The following is a 20,151-nucleotide window of genomic DNA, read 5'->3' as shown; positions in this document are numbered from 1 at the left end:
ACTCTTCCTGACCTCATTTGATATCTTCTTGGCAAAGATACTGGAGAGGTTTGCCATTTTCTTCTTTAGTTCATTTTACAGATGAGGGACTGAGGTAAACAGGGTGAAGTGACTTGCCTAGAATCACACAGCTATTAAATATCTGAGGCTAGATTTGAATTCAGGAAGATGAGTCTTCCTGACTCCAGGTCTGGCTCTCTATCCACTGTGCCACCCAGCTGCCCAGACTTTGAACATTTGGGTGTGAGAATTTGGAAATCTCCCTCTGCCACTTACAATTCCTATTTTCCTTTAAGACTCAGCTCAAATGTCACCTTCTTCAAGAAGACTTTCTTGATCTCTCCAGGTGGTAGAGCCCTAACTCTAAGCCCTTCCTCTTAATTGCCTTTCATATATTTTATATCTATTGCATATATGTCTGCATACTCACTTATAATTACATATAAAATTTGTATATTAAGCATAAGATATTATATGCATTGCATGTTATATCATGTATAATGATATATCAATAATATTGATATTATTAATATATTATTAATATTATTATATATTAATAATATTTATTATTCAATCAATAAATATTTATTAAGGACCTACTATGTGCCAGGTACTATACCAAGCACTGGGGATAAATAAAGAGGCAAAAGACAGTCCTGCCTTCAAGGAACTTGTAATCCAGGAGGGGAGACCACATGCAAACAAATGTCTACAAAGTAAGTTATTTACAGGATACATAGGAAATAATTAACAGAGGGAAGGCACTAGAATTAGGAGGTGTTAGGGAGGGCTTTCCAGTAAAAGATGGGATTTTAGTTGGGGCTTAAAAGGAATCCAGAGAAGTCCTTCAGTGGAATGGAAGAGGGAGAACGTTCCAGGGATAGGGAATAAAGAGGGAAACGTCTGGAGGGTCTTTTTTGTGGAACATCCAGAGGTCAATATCATTGGATTAAAGAGTAAGGGGGGGGCAGCTAGGTGGCGCAGTGGATAAAGCACTGGCCCTGGATTCAGAAGTACCTGAGTTCAAATCCAGCCTCAGACACTTGACACTTACTAGCCATGTGACCCTGGGCAAGTCACTTAACCCCCATTGCCTTACAAAAAAGAGAGGGGGGGGGGCAAGATGTAAAAAGACTGGAAAGGTGGGAGGAGGCTAGGTGATAAAAGGCTTTGAATGTCAAACAGAGCATTTTGTACCTGATCCTCTAGCTTATTGATGAGGGATGTGACAAATTCAGATCTGTTCTTTGGGAAAACCACTTTAGTGACTGAATGGAAAGGATGGATTAGAGTGAGGAGAGACTTGAGGCAGGTTGATCCTCCAGGAGGCTATTGCCCCAGTCTAGGTGTGAGGTGATGAGGTCCTACACTAGAGGAGTGGCAGTGTCAGAGGACAGAAGGGGGTGTATTGGAGAGATGTTGCAAAGGTGGAATCAATGGGCCTTGGCAACAGCTTGGATATGGGGGGTAGTGATGAATAGAGCATGACACCTACATTTCCAGTCTGAGGAACTAGGAGGATGGTGATGCACTCTACAGGAAAGTTAGGAGGTAGGGAAGGGTCAGGAGAAAACATGAGTTTCACTTTGGACATATTGAGTATAAGATGTCTACTGGATCTCCAGTCTGAGATGTCTAAAAGACAGTTGGAGAGGCAAGATAGGAGGTCAGCATAAAGTTTTGGGGCAAGATAGGTAAATTGTATATGTAATATAAAATAATACATACTGTATGCCATATTTATAATTTATGATATATAATTGTGTCATATAAATATATCCTATCTAATTTATATAATATTAATATATAACATATCATTTATGTCAATATAATATATACATATAATTATACATATATGTATAATTAGCCTAAAGTAATGAATAGCATGCTAGGCTTGGAGTTGAGAAGACCTAAGTACATATCCGGGTAGCTAGGACCTGAGTTCAAATCCAACCTCAGACATTTACTAGCTGTGTGACCTTGGGCAAGTCATTTAAACCTGTTTACCTCAGTTTTCTCATCTGTAAAACAAGGAGTAAATGGCAAACCAATCCATTATCATCTTTGCCAAGAAAACCCCAAATAGGGTGATGAAGAATCAAGCATAACTGAAAAACGAGTGAACGACAACAAAAGTATAAATTTGACCTCAAACATTCACCCACTTACTTATGTGACCCTGGGCAAAAAACTTAACCTGTCTCAGCTTACATAAAGAGATAATGTGTATATAAAGCACTTTGCAAACTTTAAATCACTAGATAAACTTTAGCTGTTGTTATCACCACCCATATAAATATATGTTGTCTGTTACAGACTTTTCAAAGCAAGTTTCCTTTTTGCCTTTGTGTCTATCACCAGATGCTCCCATCACCCAGTGCATAGTAGGCACTTTACCAATACTTGTTGATTAATTGCCCAGACAGTAAAGAGTTTACAACATGTAAGACTGTCTCATGTACTCCTACTGAAGCAGTATAACTGTATGCTATCAGTCCATTTAAATACATTATAGATTCTACTAGTATCAAGAGCCCATTGTTGAATTGGAAAAGGCAATAATTAAGAAATCATTAAAGCATGAAGAATACAATTGGAAAAGGATGATTTCCCGGATGCCACAGGTCCCTTTGATTTCTACCATTCCAGCAAGAAATAGTACCTTTTCTGTAGTGAAGGCCAGAATTAGAAGCAGAAATAGATGTTCATGGGCAATCAAATGTAGAAGTGGAGGCAACTTATCAGCTTTCACTCAAGGGCCAGGATTTTGAAGCAGAGGGTTAATAAACCTAAATCCAATCGAAAACAGGGGTAGAGTAGATCTATGAGGGATGTTGGAATAGGGGTAGAAAATGGAGTACAAATAACTTTTTCTTATTCCAGGGAGCATCTCACGGGTATAGAATGGAAAACCAGATTCCTTGTAACTCCAGCCAGTACAGGGAACAACCTTTGTGCAGAACCCAGCAATTACAAAGGCAGAATTTGAATATGGAGGAGCATCTCTGTGTCATTGTCCTTACCCCCAAATTTTAAAAATGGCTGACACCCATCTAACTTTCTGTTCTACCCAGCCACACCTCTTTCCAATAAGTGTACCATTTGTGCTGAATATACTGTTTTTTCCATTAGGGTGGGAAGGTAGACAGGCCAAAGAGAGGACTGAAAGGGTGGGTGGGAGAAGAACAAAGGGAAGGGAGGGGAAGGAAATAACCGTTTTTGTCCATTCCAACACTGCTCTTTGTTTATCTTTTGATCCAGCCCACTAAATTAGCAACCTGGCATGCCAGTGGTGCTCGCCTGCTGGGCTAATGGGGCACAAAAGCTTAAGCTGAACCAGTATTTTGAACACTGTAGATTTGCCTTCCAGGGCTCTGCACCTGCAAATGCTTGGATAAACTGCTCTCTTTTGAACAGCTGTTCTCCACAGGGGTTCAAGCAACTGCCTGTCAGCTGGGAGAAGGAACTGCTGAGAGACTCCAGACTGCCTAGACCTGACTTATCAAAGACTTCAGTCTGTTCCTACTGCCCATGAGACTTGGAGAAATGGAATTACCTGGGATGGGGGGGGGCATGAGTGGTGGGGGGGAGAGAGACATAAGCAACCCAGAAGCCAGTCTTACTTAAACATGTTACAGGAGAAAGGTAGGCATTCCCTATTGAATGGGGAATGGCTAAACAAATGATGCCACATGGATGCAATAGAATATTACTTTGCTGTAAGAAACAATGACTAAGTGTGGGAAGACTTATGTGAACTGATGGGAAGTAAAGTAGGAAGAACCAGGGCTAACAATATTCACAAAGCCCATGACAATTTAAATGGAAAGAATAACAAGAAAATATTCACAATCAAATGCTGTGAAATTAAAATGAACAAGATCCTAGAAAAGATATGAAAACACAGCCCACTAAATCCTGATTTTTTGTAGAGGTAGAAATATAGTTGTGGACCACTGCATATTACATCAAACTTTTTCTATTATGTTAGTTTCGTTTTGTTTTCTTCCTTTTTATTATAAGGAATGGTTTTCTGGGAAGGGGTGGGAGGAGCTACAGCGAGAAATGGAAGTGACATAAAAAATAAAAAGTTTATTTTTAAAAAGCAGGCATTATAATGGCTATTTTCTCCTCAAGGTTCTGAAGAATGCATGCATGTGTGTGTATATATACACTTATATACACACATACATGCACACATGGATACGCAGTACGCATGCACACACAATATGTATGTTAATGCATACACATATACATATGTGCATTTATGCATTCGTACATGCATACACACATACATATAAACATACCTATGTGTTGGTAAAGCTATCGCCTAGCATTATTCTCTTGCACATTGAAAGAGAAACCTAAGTTCAGTCATCTCCTGAACATTTGGATTTCTATCAGACTCTTTCATGGCATGGTTTTTCATTATTACTAATGTCTAGATTGCTGGCTGCTTGCCATGCCATAGGAGAGAAGCATTTGAACAGGATCCCCAATAAAACAATATGAAACTTTTATATTAGCTTGTTATCATGTTGGTAAAAGCAGAAAAGACTTTCAGTTTGAGTTGGAAAGAGTCAGTCACCAGTAAAATTTGGGGTATAACTAAAGGGAAGCAACTAGAGTATGAAAGCTACTATGGTGCCATACTGCACTTGAGGAGTCTATATGGAAAAAGACAGAATTCTCTAGAGTCCAATATTATATAGTGGTGGTTGTCATCCCAGGATTCTCTCATTTTAGCTTTTAAACATTTCTGGAGGAGGAGTCCTTTCCTTTTTAGCTGTACTCTTCTCTCTCCCACCCTTGGGTAGTTTTGTTTGTTGGCTTGGTTTTTGAAAGCTTTCATTTCTAAAGGTACTGTGGTTAATACATCATATTAGCAGTATCAGTCGTCAGATCCTGGCGATAATACTGGAAGAGAATTTGGAGGGTAACTAGACCATTACTTTCCATTTACAAGCAAGGAAACTGAAGCCCAGGGGAATAACTGAGATGCTCAAGGTCACACAGGTAGCAATTGTCAGAGAAAGGATTGGACCCTCATCTTCTAACTTCAGAGTCAGTGTACCTTTATTTCTTGAAGCATAGCATGTTTTTTAGCTACTCCTTTCCCCTGGGTTTGTTTCCTGAACTGTAAAATGAGGGGAGTTGGACAAGATGACTCTTAAGACCACTCCCAGCTTTAGAATTATGATCCCATGTTGCTTTTGAAATGCCAACTAATCCACTCCATAGTGGATTACAAAGTATTCTTTGTTCTGAATGCAAATCTTGCCACAGGGGTAAACCAGAGTTTCATTTCAATACCATCTATACCTTTTCCCCCTTAATCTCTAACATGGAGAACACACTTATAAACAGTGCCAAATGCAGGATAATGAAAGTTCTTTTTAACAGCATTAGACAGAAATGGCAAAGGTTGGAGTTGGGACCTCCTTTAATAAATGAACACTTTGTAATTTTCACTGGTCAAAAAAGATGCCAAACCAAGCACACCCTCTCCCCTGTCACATCAGTAGGAGGGATCCTACTAACTTCAGGGACATATGAGCATAGGGAACTGGGGGCCTGGAATGTAGCTGCCATGTGGTTAAAAGCTCAGGCACTTAGGTGGTTCTAAAAGCCAGCAGCTGTTTTACATTTAAAGGGTCAGGAGCAAGCACTGACTTTCCCTTTTATTCTTTCTTTCTTTTGGTGGGAGATAAATGAGTCCAGGGCTTACTCTGTATCAATGAGTGCCAGCCCTGCCCTGTTTTTTCTTAAATAACCAAACTACTCCATTTGCGAGTGGCTAATTCATGGGTTCACAGATCTCAAAGGAGCTTTAGAGGTCATCTATTCCAACCCCCACCCCTTATTTGACAGATGAGAGAATTGAGACCCAAGGAAGCTAAGTGATTTACCCAAGGTCAGACCAGTAGTAAGCATCATAAGTGGGCTATGAACCCACAACCTCTAATCAGAGAGTTCATGCTCTTTTTTTCCCTCGACTCCATCTGAGCTCAGTTTTTCCCATGGAGCATATCAAGGGGATACTAGTCACTGTAGCCCAAGGAGGTCCTCTCAGGAGGCCACAGACTGATGCCCAGATGGATCTTGGTTCTTGAGCCTGTGGTGAGCGGGGGGAGGAGGATGATCTTTGGAGTTGCATCCAATGACTTTCTGGAATCTCTGTTGCTCTTCCCTTGAAGGCCTTCACCCCACACGTTCATATTCAGCACTTTGGAAACAACAAAGCAGATGTTCTCTGTAAGACTGGTTTCTGAAGAATGCTCAGATAGATTGAAGCCAGTGACGATGTCATCTGCCAAATGGAATCCATAGAGTCTCTGACTCACAAGTTTCCTCACTGAAGTCATTTCAGGGGAAGCCAGCATCGAAAAGCAAAATATGCAGAAGGGGGCTAGAGTGTGCCAAGGGGGCTCGTTGGCCTAAGCAAACAGCAACTGTATGAGGAGGGACTGTTTTTTCTAGAAGCAGGGGATAAGATCTCCACATGTGTAAAACATACCTTTGCACTTTAGCATTTCACCAGCATACTCTTTCAAATGAAACCCAGATGAATAACAGATAAAGGGGGGAAAAGGGAAGAAAGATCTTTTACTGCTGGGTTCAGTAACAACAGCCGGTACAGCCTCCATTAATCACATAATCCTGCATCCGAAGGTCTTGCTTGACTTGGAAAGAAGGTTTTGGTCAGGTAGCCACAGTCACACAGGGGCAGCTGAGAGAGCTTTGTCTTTTGCAAAAGGGGAGCAGGGGGGAAGCCCCCAGTTGATCTGATGCCAGAGTATTGCTGCTTTGCACCTGCATGCATTTATTTTGGCAAGGCTGCAGTTCCTGTTTAAAAAATTAGGAATTGGCTTCTCACTCCTTGCTCTGACAGCAAGAAGAATTCAGTTTTGAGAGAATGAGAGCAAGTCTTCCAAGGACAATAAAATGCCACTTGAAAAGTCCAACTTGGCATTCCTAGTCGCTGTCACACAGAAAGTCTGACCTTTGCTTCCCTGCTTGCTTTCCATCCCTCTCCCTTTCTCCCCCTTCTCCCTTTGTCTTTGTCCCTCTCAATCTCTGACATTATCCATATCTGTACCCCCTGTCCCTCTTCCTACCCCATCCCTATCCTACTCAAACACATAATATATAAACACACACACACACACACACACACACACACACACACAGAGTAAATTCAGGAAGGTGATTCAGCAAAGAACTCCAATCACTCCCTGTTGCCTCTAGGATCAAGCAGTATCATTTGAACTGAGTTTGTGTGTGTGTGTGTGTGTGTGTGTGTGTGTGTGTGTGTGTGTGTATACATATATACATACATAGATACACTTATACACACACATACAAGCTATAACATTGCCTCTCATATAATCTTTTTTTTTTTTTTTTGGTGAGACAACTGGGGTTAAGTGACCTTGCCCAGGGTCACACAGCTAGTAAGTGTCAAGTGTCTGAAGCCAGATTTGAACTCAGGTCCTCCTGAATCCAGGGCCCATGCTCTATCCACTGTGCAACCTAGCTGCCCCTCATATAATCTTACAGTTATACACATACACGTATATATGTACACACACACATACAAACTACAACATATTACCTCTCATACTTTTACAATTACATGCATAATATACATATATGTACACATAGCTATGTCTATATTTAGGTGCATATACATGCAAATGCATGTGTATATGTAAATATAAGTTATTTAAGGTCATCTGAGGATTAGTCTTGTAAAGTTTGTAGAAGCTCATCTGGAGGTTGGACACATGCTGATGAATTCTTTGGCCATAGCAACTCTCAAAGACCATTTCTTCCCTAAAATCTCTGCTTCTTGGGAAGGCTTAACCATCTTTCCAGTCATTGAGGTTTGTAACCTTAGGACTATCTTCAACTCTTCACACACCCTCTCCCCTCTTGCTCTAGCCAATTGGTTGCCAAGTGTTATCAATCAATGCTTCTATTCACATGGCCACCAACCTAGTTCAGGCCCTTATCCTCTCTCACCCAGACTACTAAAACAGCCTCCTCATTAGGCTTCCACCGAAGTCTTTCTCTTTACAAATCCTTTCTCCACATAGTTGACACACTAATATTTTTCAGGTACAGGGCTGGTCACATCACTCCTCTGCTTAAGAAGTTCTAATTTCTCCCAACTGTTTCTAGGAAAAAATACAATCTTTTCTCCTTGCCATTTAAAGCTCTTTTCTTCACATTGTGGCTTCCTTTGCCTGCCTTTCCAGGCTATTACAACTTAACCCCATTATTCTACATTTCAGGCAAACTGTTTTTCACCTTCTGTATAACTTTCCATTTCCCACCTCAGTGACTTTCCACAGGCTGCTCACCAAATCTGGAATGTACTAGCTCTTGATCTCAGGGATTAGAATTTCTGGCTTCTTTCAAAACTCAGTTCAAGTGATATTGCTTAGGTGAGTTTTTGTTGTTGTTGTTGTTTTTTGTTTATTTTGTTTTGTTTTGGGGGGCAATGAGGGTTAAGTGACTTGCCCAGGGTCACACTGCTAGTAAGTGTCAAGTGTCTGAGGCTGGATTTGTACTCAGGTCCTCCTGAATCCAGGGTGGGTACTTTATCCACTGAGCCACCTAGCTGCCCCCCCCCCAGACTATAGATTCTTTACCTCAGGAATAGGAGAGCCTGGTTGGTTTGCCATAGTCTGGCCCCAATCTAGGGTCTTCTTGTCTTGGCCTCTCACCAGCTCAAGCAGGGGAATGAACAATGATGGTTCCCTTGTACCAGCAGACATTGTCTCCAGTGTCCTGACAAGTGAGGCCTATAAGGTGGCCCAATATCACCTGGAGGTTGTGAAGACCAGCGTCATGCCATATGCAATGGAATGTAGCAAGCATGGGATAAATGCTTGTTGATTGACTGGGATAGGACTTGAGCCTTTAAGGCCCAGGGCTTTTCTTGTTCTTGAGGAATGCTGGCTGGCATGAATAGAGTAAGAAAAATGTGGGTGCTAAAGAAAGGGGAAAAATAGTGGAGAGGGGATGCTGAGGTTAAGAGAAAGAGCATGTGCTCTTTGTGGCCCAAGGAGAGACTCTGATATAACAATAGGGATCCATAGGCTCACAGCTTGTGAGCTGGAAGTGACTTGAGAAGAAATCTAGTCCAACCATCTCCTTTTATAGCAGTGTGTGTGTGTTTGCATGTGTGTGTGTGTGTGTGTGTGTGTGTGTGTGTGTGTGTGGGAGAGAGAGAGAGAGAGACAGAGAGAGAGAGAGAGACAGAGAGAGAGAGAGACAGAGACAGAGACAGAGACAGAGGCAGAGACAGAGAGAGACAGAGAAAGAGAGAGACTGAGATACTCAAGATTACGCAGGTAGTAAGTGGTAGATCTGGGGTTTGCAACAATGTCCTCACATCCCTAAATCAGGTTTCTTTTTCCTTATACCATTGTTTCTCCCTGTGACCTGAGAAAGCATGTGCTTGGACTGTAATATTCAATAAATTGCCCCAGGCAGCAAGTCAGCTAAATTTAGTTGAAGAGAAAGGGAATAAAGAAGAAAAGATGTGGGCTATTGGGATTCCATAGTCTTCCTAAGCTAGAAGCAAGGACAACAAAAGGCCTTAAATAAAAGGAAGGTCCACTATAGCACCTCCGGTTTTCCTGTAACCTTTTTAACCATTATCACTCCAACAAAGCACATGCTCTTTTATGCCTATAGATTACTTCCCTACAGTAAGTGGTAACTACTTAAGTAAATAACTCTAATTCCTATTCTTCCCTATTCCCCCAATAGCTCAGCCAACTTTTTTGTTTATAGGGAATGACTACCTTTCTAATGATCTACCTACTCAACATCATTATCACACATAAGTTCCTTTTCAGTTTTTTCCTGTGAATGAAGATGCTGCCTCGTCCTATCTCTAAAGATAGTCTGAGATTTGTCATAAGTGCTATGGTAAGAATTCACATGTATGTAGATAGCTCTCTGTGGTTCATACCTTCAAAAGATCAGAGATTTCCAGCTGACCTCAAAAGCCATCTAGTCAAATCCCCTTATTTTACAAACAAGAACAATGAGGTACAAAGGAGTGAAATGACTTCTCCAAGGTCACACAGGTATTAAATGACAGAGACAGAATATCAAACCAAATCTTCTAACTCCAAAGCCTATACTCTTCCCATTGCATTTTCCTCATGGCAAACCTGTGAAGTAGTAGCACAAGTATTATCATCCTGATTTTACAGATAAAGAAACTGAGGCTCAGAGAGATTGAGGGACACACAGCATCAAAGTGAAGGTTCCCATCTGGATCTTCTTTCTCTAAGACTGGTTCGATTTTTATACCATACCAGTCTGTGATCACAGGAATGTGTAATAAATCGGATGAAAGAGGTTGAGGTATGGGAACCATAAACCTACCTGTTGGCTAACAGCTGGGACCTGGTTCCCGATGGCGAGGTCAGGTAGATAGCCAGATCTCCCCTTCGAGGGTGGGTGATGGTAATGCGCACGACCACATGCTCCAAGTAGTTCACATGGTGGTTGGGGTTGTCGGAGCAGCCAGAAGCTTTGTAAATGGAGCGGACAGCGCTGCTGGGTCGGATGGTTCTGGAACAGATGGAAAGCATCAAAGCCAGTTACTACCCTGACAGGACCAGAATTGGCATGACATGAGGCTATCAGCTTCAGAGTATGAAGCTTGTCTTGGACTGTTCTCTGACCAAGGCTTAAGAAATATGTTCAAATGGTAACAGTGTCATTTCACAGATATTGAAAGGCAAATTCAAGTGAATGCCACAAGCATTTATGAGACGCCCTCTGTGCAAACTACAGTGCCAGAGACTGGGGATAAAAAGACAGAAATGCAAAACAATCATTGCCCTCAAGGAGTTTACTTCCATTTGGTCAGCCATTAAACATTTATTAAGCATCTACAGAGTGTCGGACACTGTGCTAAATTCTGTGGATACAAAATGAAGCAAGAGACAGTTCCTGTTCTTAAGGGACTCACATTCCAATAGGGGAGACACCAAGCAAAGAAGTGAGTGCAAACAAACTATATATGGGATAAGCAGGAAATAATTAAAAGAAGGAAGGCATTAGAATGAAGAGGGGCTTAAGAAGGCTTCTGGGAAAAGGTGAGATTTTAGTTGGGTTTTAGAGGAAGTCAGGGAGGTCAGTCGTCAGAGCAGAGGAGGAAGAGCATTTACAGGCATGGGAGACATCAGAGAAAATGCCCAGAGGCAAGAGATGGAATGGGAACAGCCAGGAGTCCAGCATCCCCAGATCGAAGAGTACATGTTAGGGAATAAGCTGCGAGGCTAGGAGGGAGTTAGAGTATGAATGGCTTTGAGCATCAAATAGTATTTTGTCTTTGGTCTTGCAGGTGACAGGGAGCCACTGAAATTTACCGAGTAGAGGAAGGGGACATGGTCAGACCTGATTATACTATAGGAAAATCACTTTGGTGGCTAAATGGAAGATGGAATAGAATGGGGAGAGACTAGAAGCAGGCAGACCCAATAGCAGGCCATTGCAATAATGAAGGTATGAGGCAATAGGGCCTGCACCAGAGTGGTGACTGTATCAGAGGAGAGAAGAGGGTATATTCAAGAGATGTTGCAAGATGGTGAGATCATCAGACCTTGACAACAGTTTAGATAGGAAGGGGTGAGAGATAGTGAGGAGCTGAGGATCACCTAGATTGGGAGCCTGAGGGATTGGAAGGATGGCGTAGGGTATAGGTTCAGGTACAGGGCTGGTCACATCACTCCTCTGCTTAAGAAGTTCCAATTGCTCCCTACTGTTTCTAGGAAAAAATACAATCTTTTCTCCTTGCCATTTAAAGGTCTTTTCTTCACATTGTGGCTTCCTTTGCCTGCCTTTCCAGGCTATTACAACTTACCCCTATTACTCTACACTTCAGGCAAACTGTTTTTCACCTTCTGTATAACTTGGTGAGGGAGAGGGCATAAGACGAGAGGTAATGATTCTTGTTTTAGATAGGTTGAGTTTAAGATATCTTCTGGACATACAGTTTGAAAAATCTGAAAGGCAATTGGAGATGTGAGATTAGAGGTGAGCAGAGAGGTTAGGGTGGATGAGGTAGATTTAAGAATCATTAGCATAGGGAAGGTAATTAAATCTATGGGATCTGACGAGATCACCAAATAAAGTAGCAAAGAGGGAGAAGAGGGCTCAGGATAGAACCCTGAGGGACACTTATGGTTAGAGGTCATGATCCATTAAGGAATCCAGCAAAGAAGGTTGAAAAGAAGAGATCAGGGAGGTAGGAAGAGAATCAGGAGAGAGTCTTATCCTGAAAGCCTAGAGAGAGAAGAAAGTATGGAGGAGAAGAGGGTGATCAACAGTGCTAAAGACTGCAGGGACTATGGTCTAGGAGATTGCGCAATGAGAAAAGGCCACTGGATTTAGCAATCAAGGGATTATTGGTAACTCTGGAGAGTGGTTTCAGTGGAACAATGAGCTCAGAAGCTGGATTGTAAGGCATTAAGAAGAGAGTGAGAGGAGAGAAAGTGGAGACACCTATTGTAGAAATACTACAACTGTAGAATTTCTGCTCCTTTTTATTGTAGACATTCTACAAATAAATAAATGCAAGATAATTTGCGAAGGGAGTGTTAAAGTAGTATTTCTGTAGCATTTGATGCTGCTGACCACACTGTCATGATGGATACTTTCTTATCAAGATTTTCAGACAATGATCTCTCTGGGTGCTCTGACCTGTTTGAGCAGTCCTTAGTTTCCTTTGGTAGTTAATCATCCATATCACACCTCCTGACTGTGAGCTATGCCTGGGTCATTCTCATTCTCATTCTCTCTCTCTCTCTCTCTCTCTCTCTCTCTCTCTCTCTCTCTCTCTCTCTCTCTCTCTCTCTCTCTCTCTCTCTCTCTCTCTCTCCCTCTCCCATTTGTTGGTGATCTATCAGGCCCCATGACTCATAGAGTCATATGTTCAACTCTAATCTCTCTCCTAAGTTCCAGCCCCACCAAATACTTATTAGACATTTCAAACGGCATGTCACATAGACATCTCAAACTCAACATGCCCCTAAAAGAAGTAATCTCCCCTCACCCCAAACCAGGTTTTTTTTCCTCTGGAGGGAAGCATCACCATCCTTCCAGACTCCCAAGTTCACTACTTTGACTTTATCCTTTATTCCTCACCCTTACTCACTCCATCCATCTAATCTGTTGCCATATCCTGATTTTTGTATCTTACATGTTTTCCCTTCTGTTTACTCCTATAGCCACCATACTGGTTCAGGCCCTTATTATCTCTTGCTTGAATGATTGAAATAGCTTCCTAATCGGTCTCCTTACCTGAAATCTCTTTCTTTCCTACATCCTCCACATTGATTTCAAAGTTATTTTCTTTGCATGCAGGACCATGCTCCTCCTCTACTCGATAAACTCCATTGGCTCCCTATTATCTCCAGGATTGAATACGAACTTCTCTCTTTGTCACTCTTTTATGTTTCATCACGTGCTAAAGTTGATGAAAGTAAATGAAAACTAGCTAAGTCTTGAGAGAACTCTTAAATATGGAGTATGGGGTGAGTCTCCTAGCTGTTGCAGAATCTCCTTTGCTGATCAGATAATCTAGTCTACCCCCCCCCACACACACACCCATGTTACAGATGAGGAAACTGAGGCCTCAGAGGTTAAGCAACCTTTCTAAGGCTTCACAGATAGGAAGTGGCAAAGATGAAATTTGAATACAAGTTTGTTCTGACCCCAAATCCAGTGACCGAATTTCCACTGGCATCGCAATGAGATCAAGTTGTGTGTACTGCAGAGAGAGAATCATGGGATCCTTTCATCATATAGGTTCAAAGCTGGAAGACTTCTTAATAAATCACTGGGTTCAAACCTCTCATTTAACAAGGGAGGAGACTGAGGTCTGTAAAGTTGGGATCACTTGTCTAATGTTGCCCAGGTAGCAAGTGGCAGGACTGGGAATATGAAGCCAGGTCTTCTGACTTCAACTGACAGCCAGGTGGCCTAGAATCAGGGAAGACCCGAGTTCAAATGCAGGCTCAGACATTTACTAGCTAACTGTATGGTCTTGGGCAACTCATTTAAACTCTGCCTCACAAAAGTATAAAAGGGAGATAATAGCACCTACTCTGAGGGCTGTGATCACCAAATGAAATAAATTTTGTAAAGTGCTTAGCATGCCGTCTGGCACATAATAAATACTTCCTACATGCATGTTTCTTTCCTTCCTTCCTTCCTTCCTTCCTTCCTTCCTTCCTTCCTTCCTTCCTTCCTTCCTTCCTTCCTTCCTTCCTTCCTCCCTCCCTTCCTTCTTTCCTTCCTTCCTTCCTTCCAATACAGTGTTCTTTGTATAACACCCATGTCATGGGAGAGTAATAGCTCATGCACCACTGACTAGAAGATCATTCCCAGGCGAGATAACTGCAAAGGTGCCAGGAAACCTTCTTTGCAATGTTGGGACAGAAAGAAAAAGAAAAGAAAAATAAGGTTATTTTTCAGTTTCACTGATCAGGTCCACATACCCTCTTACAACTATGTACTGGACTTTTAATGAGCAGCCTAGAGAAGAAATCCCTCCAGTACTTTTGGCTTTATGGTTCATGGATTTAATCACAGGATGCTAAAATTACCATGAGGGTAGAGAATCATTCTCTACATGCCTCTCTTCTGCCTGGCCAGGTTGATAGCTAAATAATCTAATTATCAGTCTCTTTTTCCTCCCTTCCTCTCTGAAAAGACAACTCAGGGTAAGGACAGGAGGTACTATTAAAATGACCAAGACTAACCATCCTTCACAAGGCAGCTAGGTGGCACAGTGGATAGAACGCTGGGCCTGGAATTCACATCCAACCTCTGACACTTACTTGTCCTGGGCAAGATACTTAACCATGTTTGCCTCAGTTTCCTCATCTGTCAAATGAGCTGGAGAAGGAAATGGCAAACTGCTCCAGTCTCTTTGTCAAGAAAACCCCAAATGGGGTCACAAAGAGTCAGACATGACTAAAATGATTGAACAACAAAACCATCCTTCCCCTGAATCTATAACTGATGTCACTTTCTCTGGGAAAACCTTGAAGACATACATACCTAACTTGTTCATCTCACATCTGCATATGTGATCTTGCAGCTTTGGAACTGACAAGTGGATATGCTGTATCCAACTTCATGGAGAAACTTCTGGAAAGGCCTTAGCTGACTAATAAAAGTTCCTTTTTCCTCATAAGAACATTTTGTCCTTTTGGAAAACAAACTTATTCAGAAGTCCTGGGTTTGAAGGCTGGCTATGCCTCTATCTCAGTTACTATATTTTATTTTAATTTAATTTTAAACTGGGTCTTCTTATCTTTTCTAATCTGGACGTAGTAGGTTACTCATGGGCCAGATCCCACTGCTGACTCACATGGAAGTTTTGACCTCCATTTTTGACATCAGACAGTTTGGTCTTTCTTAAACAAACTGGTCTCCCTACCCTGACTCCCAGAGGCTCATTGCATTGGTGTCAAATTTCACTTTCTATTTTTTAAATCAAGTTTTCTCGTACAAAATAACAAATATGGTAATGTTTCACATAATCATACATGTATATAACTCATATCTGATTGCTTGCCACTTCAGGGAGGGAGGAGGGGAAGGAGGGAAGGAAAGATAAAAATTGGAACCCAAAACTATAAATAAAAATGTTTATTACATTTTAAAAAAATTTAGGGGGCAGCTAGGTCGCGCAGTGGATAGAGCACCGGCCCTGGAGTCAGGAGTACCTGAGTTCAAATCCGGCCTCAGACACTTGACACTTACTAGCTGTGTGACCCTGGGCAAGTCACTTAACCCCAATTGCCTCACTAAAAAAAAAAATTAGTAAAGATACCTAATCAGCCTTAGCCCCACTGCAGGTCAGGACTCCCAAACTCAGGAGAAGTACAAATCTCATCCTTAATGGCATTTGCTACCACACCCGGCTATCTGGGTAACTTTGAATAAGACACTTAAATTCTCTGAGCCTCAGTTTACTTATTTAGTCATGTGTAAAATAGAGTGTTTGGACTCAATTATCTTTGTTTTTGTTTTGTGGGGCAACGGGGGTTAAGTGACTTGCCCAGGGTCACACAGCTAGTAAATGTCAAGTGTCTCAGGCTGGATTTGAACTCAGGTCTTCCTGAATCCAGGGCTGGTGCTTTATCCACTGCGCCACCTAGCTGCCCTTCAATAATCTTTAAGGTCTTTTTCAACTCTAAGCATTACAAATCTTTTTAATGTAGATACAATTAATTCCTTTTACCAACAGATGCAAAAAATATGAGACTGGAAGACTTACAAAGCCAACCTTCAGCAGATTTGCAGTCGTGTTTCAAAGGATAATTTATTCTCCAGAATCTATGGCTATTTTCTTCAAAGATACATGATTTGTAAGGATGGTTGGTCCCTTGACTGAGACAAATTACAGTTCTTTCATTGTTTAGAAAATAATCTTCCTGAGTTGATACGGCTGAAAAAAAAATCATCCCCTTATGGCTAGTCTTCTGGTGATGAGTATGCTCCTTAAACTAGGCTGGCCATTGAACAACAGAAACATGGTCTGAAGTTGGGCATATGTCACTAGAGTTTTTTCTTCCTTGGAAAACCTACTAGAGTGAAAATTGCTGGCATGGGCTTTGAGACTACGAGGTCACTTCCACATCAGGATGTAAAATCTTGAAAGCGGTTCCTACCCTGTAAAACTCCAGCACTTCCCTGTTAACTCTAGGACCAAATAGAAATTCCTTTAGCATTTAAAAATCTTCCCTACATGGAATCTTTCCATCTTTCCAGTCTCCTCAACTCCATCTCATGGAATCCTTGGCTTCCTTCAAGACTTGGGTCAACCACCATCTTCTACAGAGGACCTTTTCTGCTAGTACCTTTTCCTTTAAGGTTACCTGCTATCTACTCTAGGTGCATCTTGTATATACCTACTGATGCAGACATCACCTCTCATTAGAATGTAAGCTCCTTCTCCAACAGCTGCAGAGTGTGAGGGACACAGAGCCAGAAGAACTAGGTATAGAATAATAACATTGTAAAGGCAAACAACTTTGAAAGACTTAAGAATTATGATGAATGCAATAACCAGTCACAATTCCAGAAGATCAACGATGGAGATCAATGCTACCCACCTCCAGACAAAAAGGGATGGACTCAGGATGCAGAATGAACACCTCATTTTCAGATATGGCTAATCAGAGAATTTGTTTTGCTGGACTATTGCATATTTGTTACAAATTTTCTTTCTTTTCTATTCCCTTTTTTTCTTTCCTTTGTTCCTTCATTCTTTCTTCCCTCCCTTTCTTCTTTTCTCTTTTCCCTCCCTCCTTCCCTTCCTTCCTTCTTTCCTTCTATTCTTCCTTCTTTCCTTCCTTCCTTCCTTCCTTCTTTTCCCCTTCTCCCTCACCTTTCCCTTCCCCTCATTCCCTGTCTCATTCTGTTGCTCTCTGTTCCTATTTCTCTCTTTTAACTAGGGGAAGGAATATGAGAGGAAAAGAAAATAAATGCTCGTTAATTAAAAAAACAACAAAAACAAAAATAATGTAAGCTCCTTGAAGGCAGGGACTGTTTCCACTTCATCTTTTTATCTCCAGTGCATCACACATAGTAAAAACTTACTAAATATTTTGTTGGTTCACTGATGTATTAGCCTGAGATTCTACTCATTCCATGGAAAAGCACTTTGGCTTCCCTGGACAACTAACCAAGACAGATATTAAAACATGATGTATGAATTATAATTGAAGGCATTATCATCACGTATGTCTGTTTCAGGGTATTACTTGATTTGCCGGTCAGTGCTCTCCACACACACGTGTTGCTGGGGGACAGTGGTCCACTTTTCAGCTTCCATCACCATGGCTTCCGCATCCATCAGCCCGAATCCGTAGAGATGGCTCACTGTGGAAGGTGAACAAAATGATTAGGCTCATGCCAAGGAAATATGGTGAACATTTATCTACTTTGTAAGTCATGCAGTCATTGAGAAGAGGATTCAGATACCACCTGCGTGACCTCGACTCCCCTATAGGCTATTGGATTTAAGAACCAATTGGGGAAAAGTATCAATTGACAATGTCTCTTCATTGATTGCTTAAATATTCCTTTTACTCAAGTGCCCTAATCAAGGCATGTTAACTTCTTTCTACAGATCCCACAAGCTGAAACAATTATCTAGTCTAAAGAGATAAAACAATAGGCACTACTTTTCATAATGTAAGTATTCATCGATAAGAATAACTTGAAAGCAAGACAATCTACTAGACTTTCTGTTATACCTAGTAGTTAAGCTGAATGCCTCCAGAAGACAAACTATTATCTGTCCTTTTTCAGGAAAAGGAATGATTCAACTCCATGCATGCAAAAGAGGAAGACCACTAGATTTTTGTGAGATAATAATGTTAACAATAATTTATTTTTTTATTTAAGGTTTGTGAAGCTCTCTGCATGCATTGCTTTTCTCCTTTGCAACAACTCTGTGAATTGGGTGATGTTATTATTTATCTTAATTTTATAATCAGAATAAGAATCCTTAGCCAAATCTCATTAATCACATAAGGTTATAGGTATATGTAACTGAGGCTCAGAGAGATAAACTGCCTTTACCCTAAAATATTGTATATTTTTACTTTCTAGTGACAGATCTCATTGATCTTAAGATGAATTTTATATCACCATCAGGAAAATATATCAACATTTCCAAGGGTTTGGTTTTTCATTCCAATTTCATTTTTAAATTCTACATTTCATGCTCATGTAAGTTTAGCCTGTCTGTAGCCTTTCCCTGCTCAAACCCACCCTCACACTGCTGCCAAACTGATCACCCAAAACTTGATTTTCATCACCAACACTCCCTTGCTGGAAACCCATTGATATTTCCCTACTGCTCATAGGATAAATCCCATAATCCACATCCCAGATTTTTAAGGTCCTACATAATTTGGACCCAACCTTGTTTTTAACTACTTCCCTTGTGCAAATTCTATGCCAACCAGGTTGATCCACTCAACGTTTCCTGAACACATTTTGCTCATTTATGCCTTTTTTCTTTTCGTACATGTTATAACCCTGCCTCAGTATCCTTTTCTTCTCTCAAGATGCAAATCTTCTACACACAACCTCTCCTGAACTCCAATGTTAGCACCCTTCCCCCTAGCTACCTTATATTTATCTTGCATTTATCATCTTTATATTTTTTCTGTATGTTCTATAAATGTATAGCAGGGGGGCAGCTAGGTGGCACAGTGGATAGAGCACCGGCCTGGATTCAGAAGGACCTAAATTCAAATCCGGCCTCAGACACTTACTAGCTGTGTGACCCTGGGCAAGTCACTTGACCCCAATTGCCCTGCCCCTCCCCCAAAAAATTTATAGCAGGGAACCTGTTGTCCACTAGGAGAATACATACTCCTTGAGAGTAGACATTGATATTATTACAATAATAATTGGTATTAAAATAATTGGTATTATTACAATTATTATTACAATTTCTATTGCCTATTACAATATCAGGCACACCATAAACACTTAAAAATGTTTGTTGGCTGATTCATCTCTTTCCTGAAATGCCTTCTGTCTCTGTATCTCTGACTGTCTCTCTCTGTTTCTCTGTCTCTCTCTATCTCTATCTCTGTCTCTCTTCATTGTCTAATCCTACCCATGAATCAAGGCATAGCTTATTACTACTTAGTCTTTACTGTTTTTCCAGAGCAGAGAAAATAATACCTCACAATTTACTTTAAGCTTTGTAATGTGATTTCCTCACAACTCTGTGCAAGTATTGTTGTTGTTATTGTTATCATCATTTTATTTGATTTGATATCTGAATCTGTGATTCCATCCATCAGTTAAGGATAACTTCTACTGGGGAAACTCCCTTTACTGAAAGAGAAACAGTTCTCTTCAAATCAGTCAGTTGCTCCCCCAGTAGGCATTAATTAAACACCCCCTATGGGGCACTGAGATTTTTTTCCCATGGTTATATAGCTTGTCTGTGTCAGGCAGAAAGCCAGCCTTCTGTCCACACCCTGTTGCCTCCAACCCTTATTTTATGTACAAATGAAACTGAGGTTCCCAGAAGTAAACTGACTTCAGGGTTACACAGCTAACAAGTGGTTAAGT

The 20,151-nt window shown here is 41.0% G+C and overlaps 1 protein-coding gene across 1 annotated transcript in view; it reads right to left on the bottom strand.

Moving 5' to 3' along the window:
- PCSK5 (proprotein convertase subtilisin/kexin type 5) overlaps positions 1–20,151 on the bottom strand; it is a 649,923-nt gene that overhangs the window by 236,280 nt on the left and 393,492 nt on the right. Inside the window, 2 exon segments of the mRNA XM_043976670.1 lie at positions 10,411–10,599; positions 17,814–17,931. Of these exon segments, the coding sequence (XP_043832605.1) occupies positions 10,411–10,599; positions 17,814–17,931 (307 nt within the window).

Source organism: Dromiciops gliroides, chromosome 1, assembly GCF_019393635.1.
Source record: "Dromiciops gliroides isolate mDroGli1 chromosome 1, mDroGli1.pri, whole genome shotgun sequence".
Lineage (NCBI taxonomy): Eukaryota > Metazoa > Chordata > Mammalia > Microbiotheria > Microbiotheriidae > Dromiciops > Dromiciops gliroides.
Note: the sequence above shows the minus strand (reverse complement) of the source record. Positions and strands in the feature narration are given on the sequence as shown.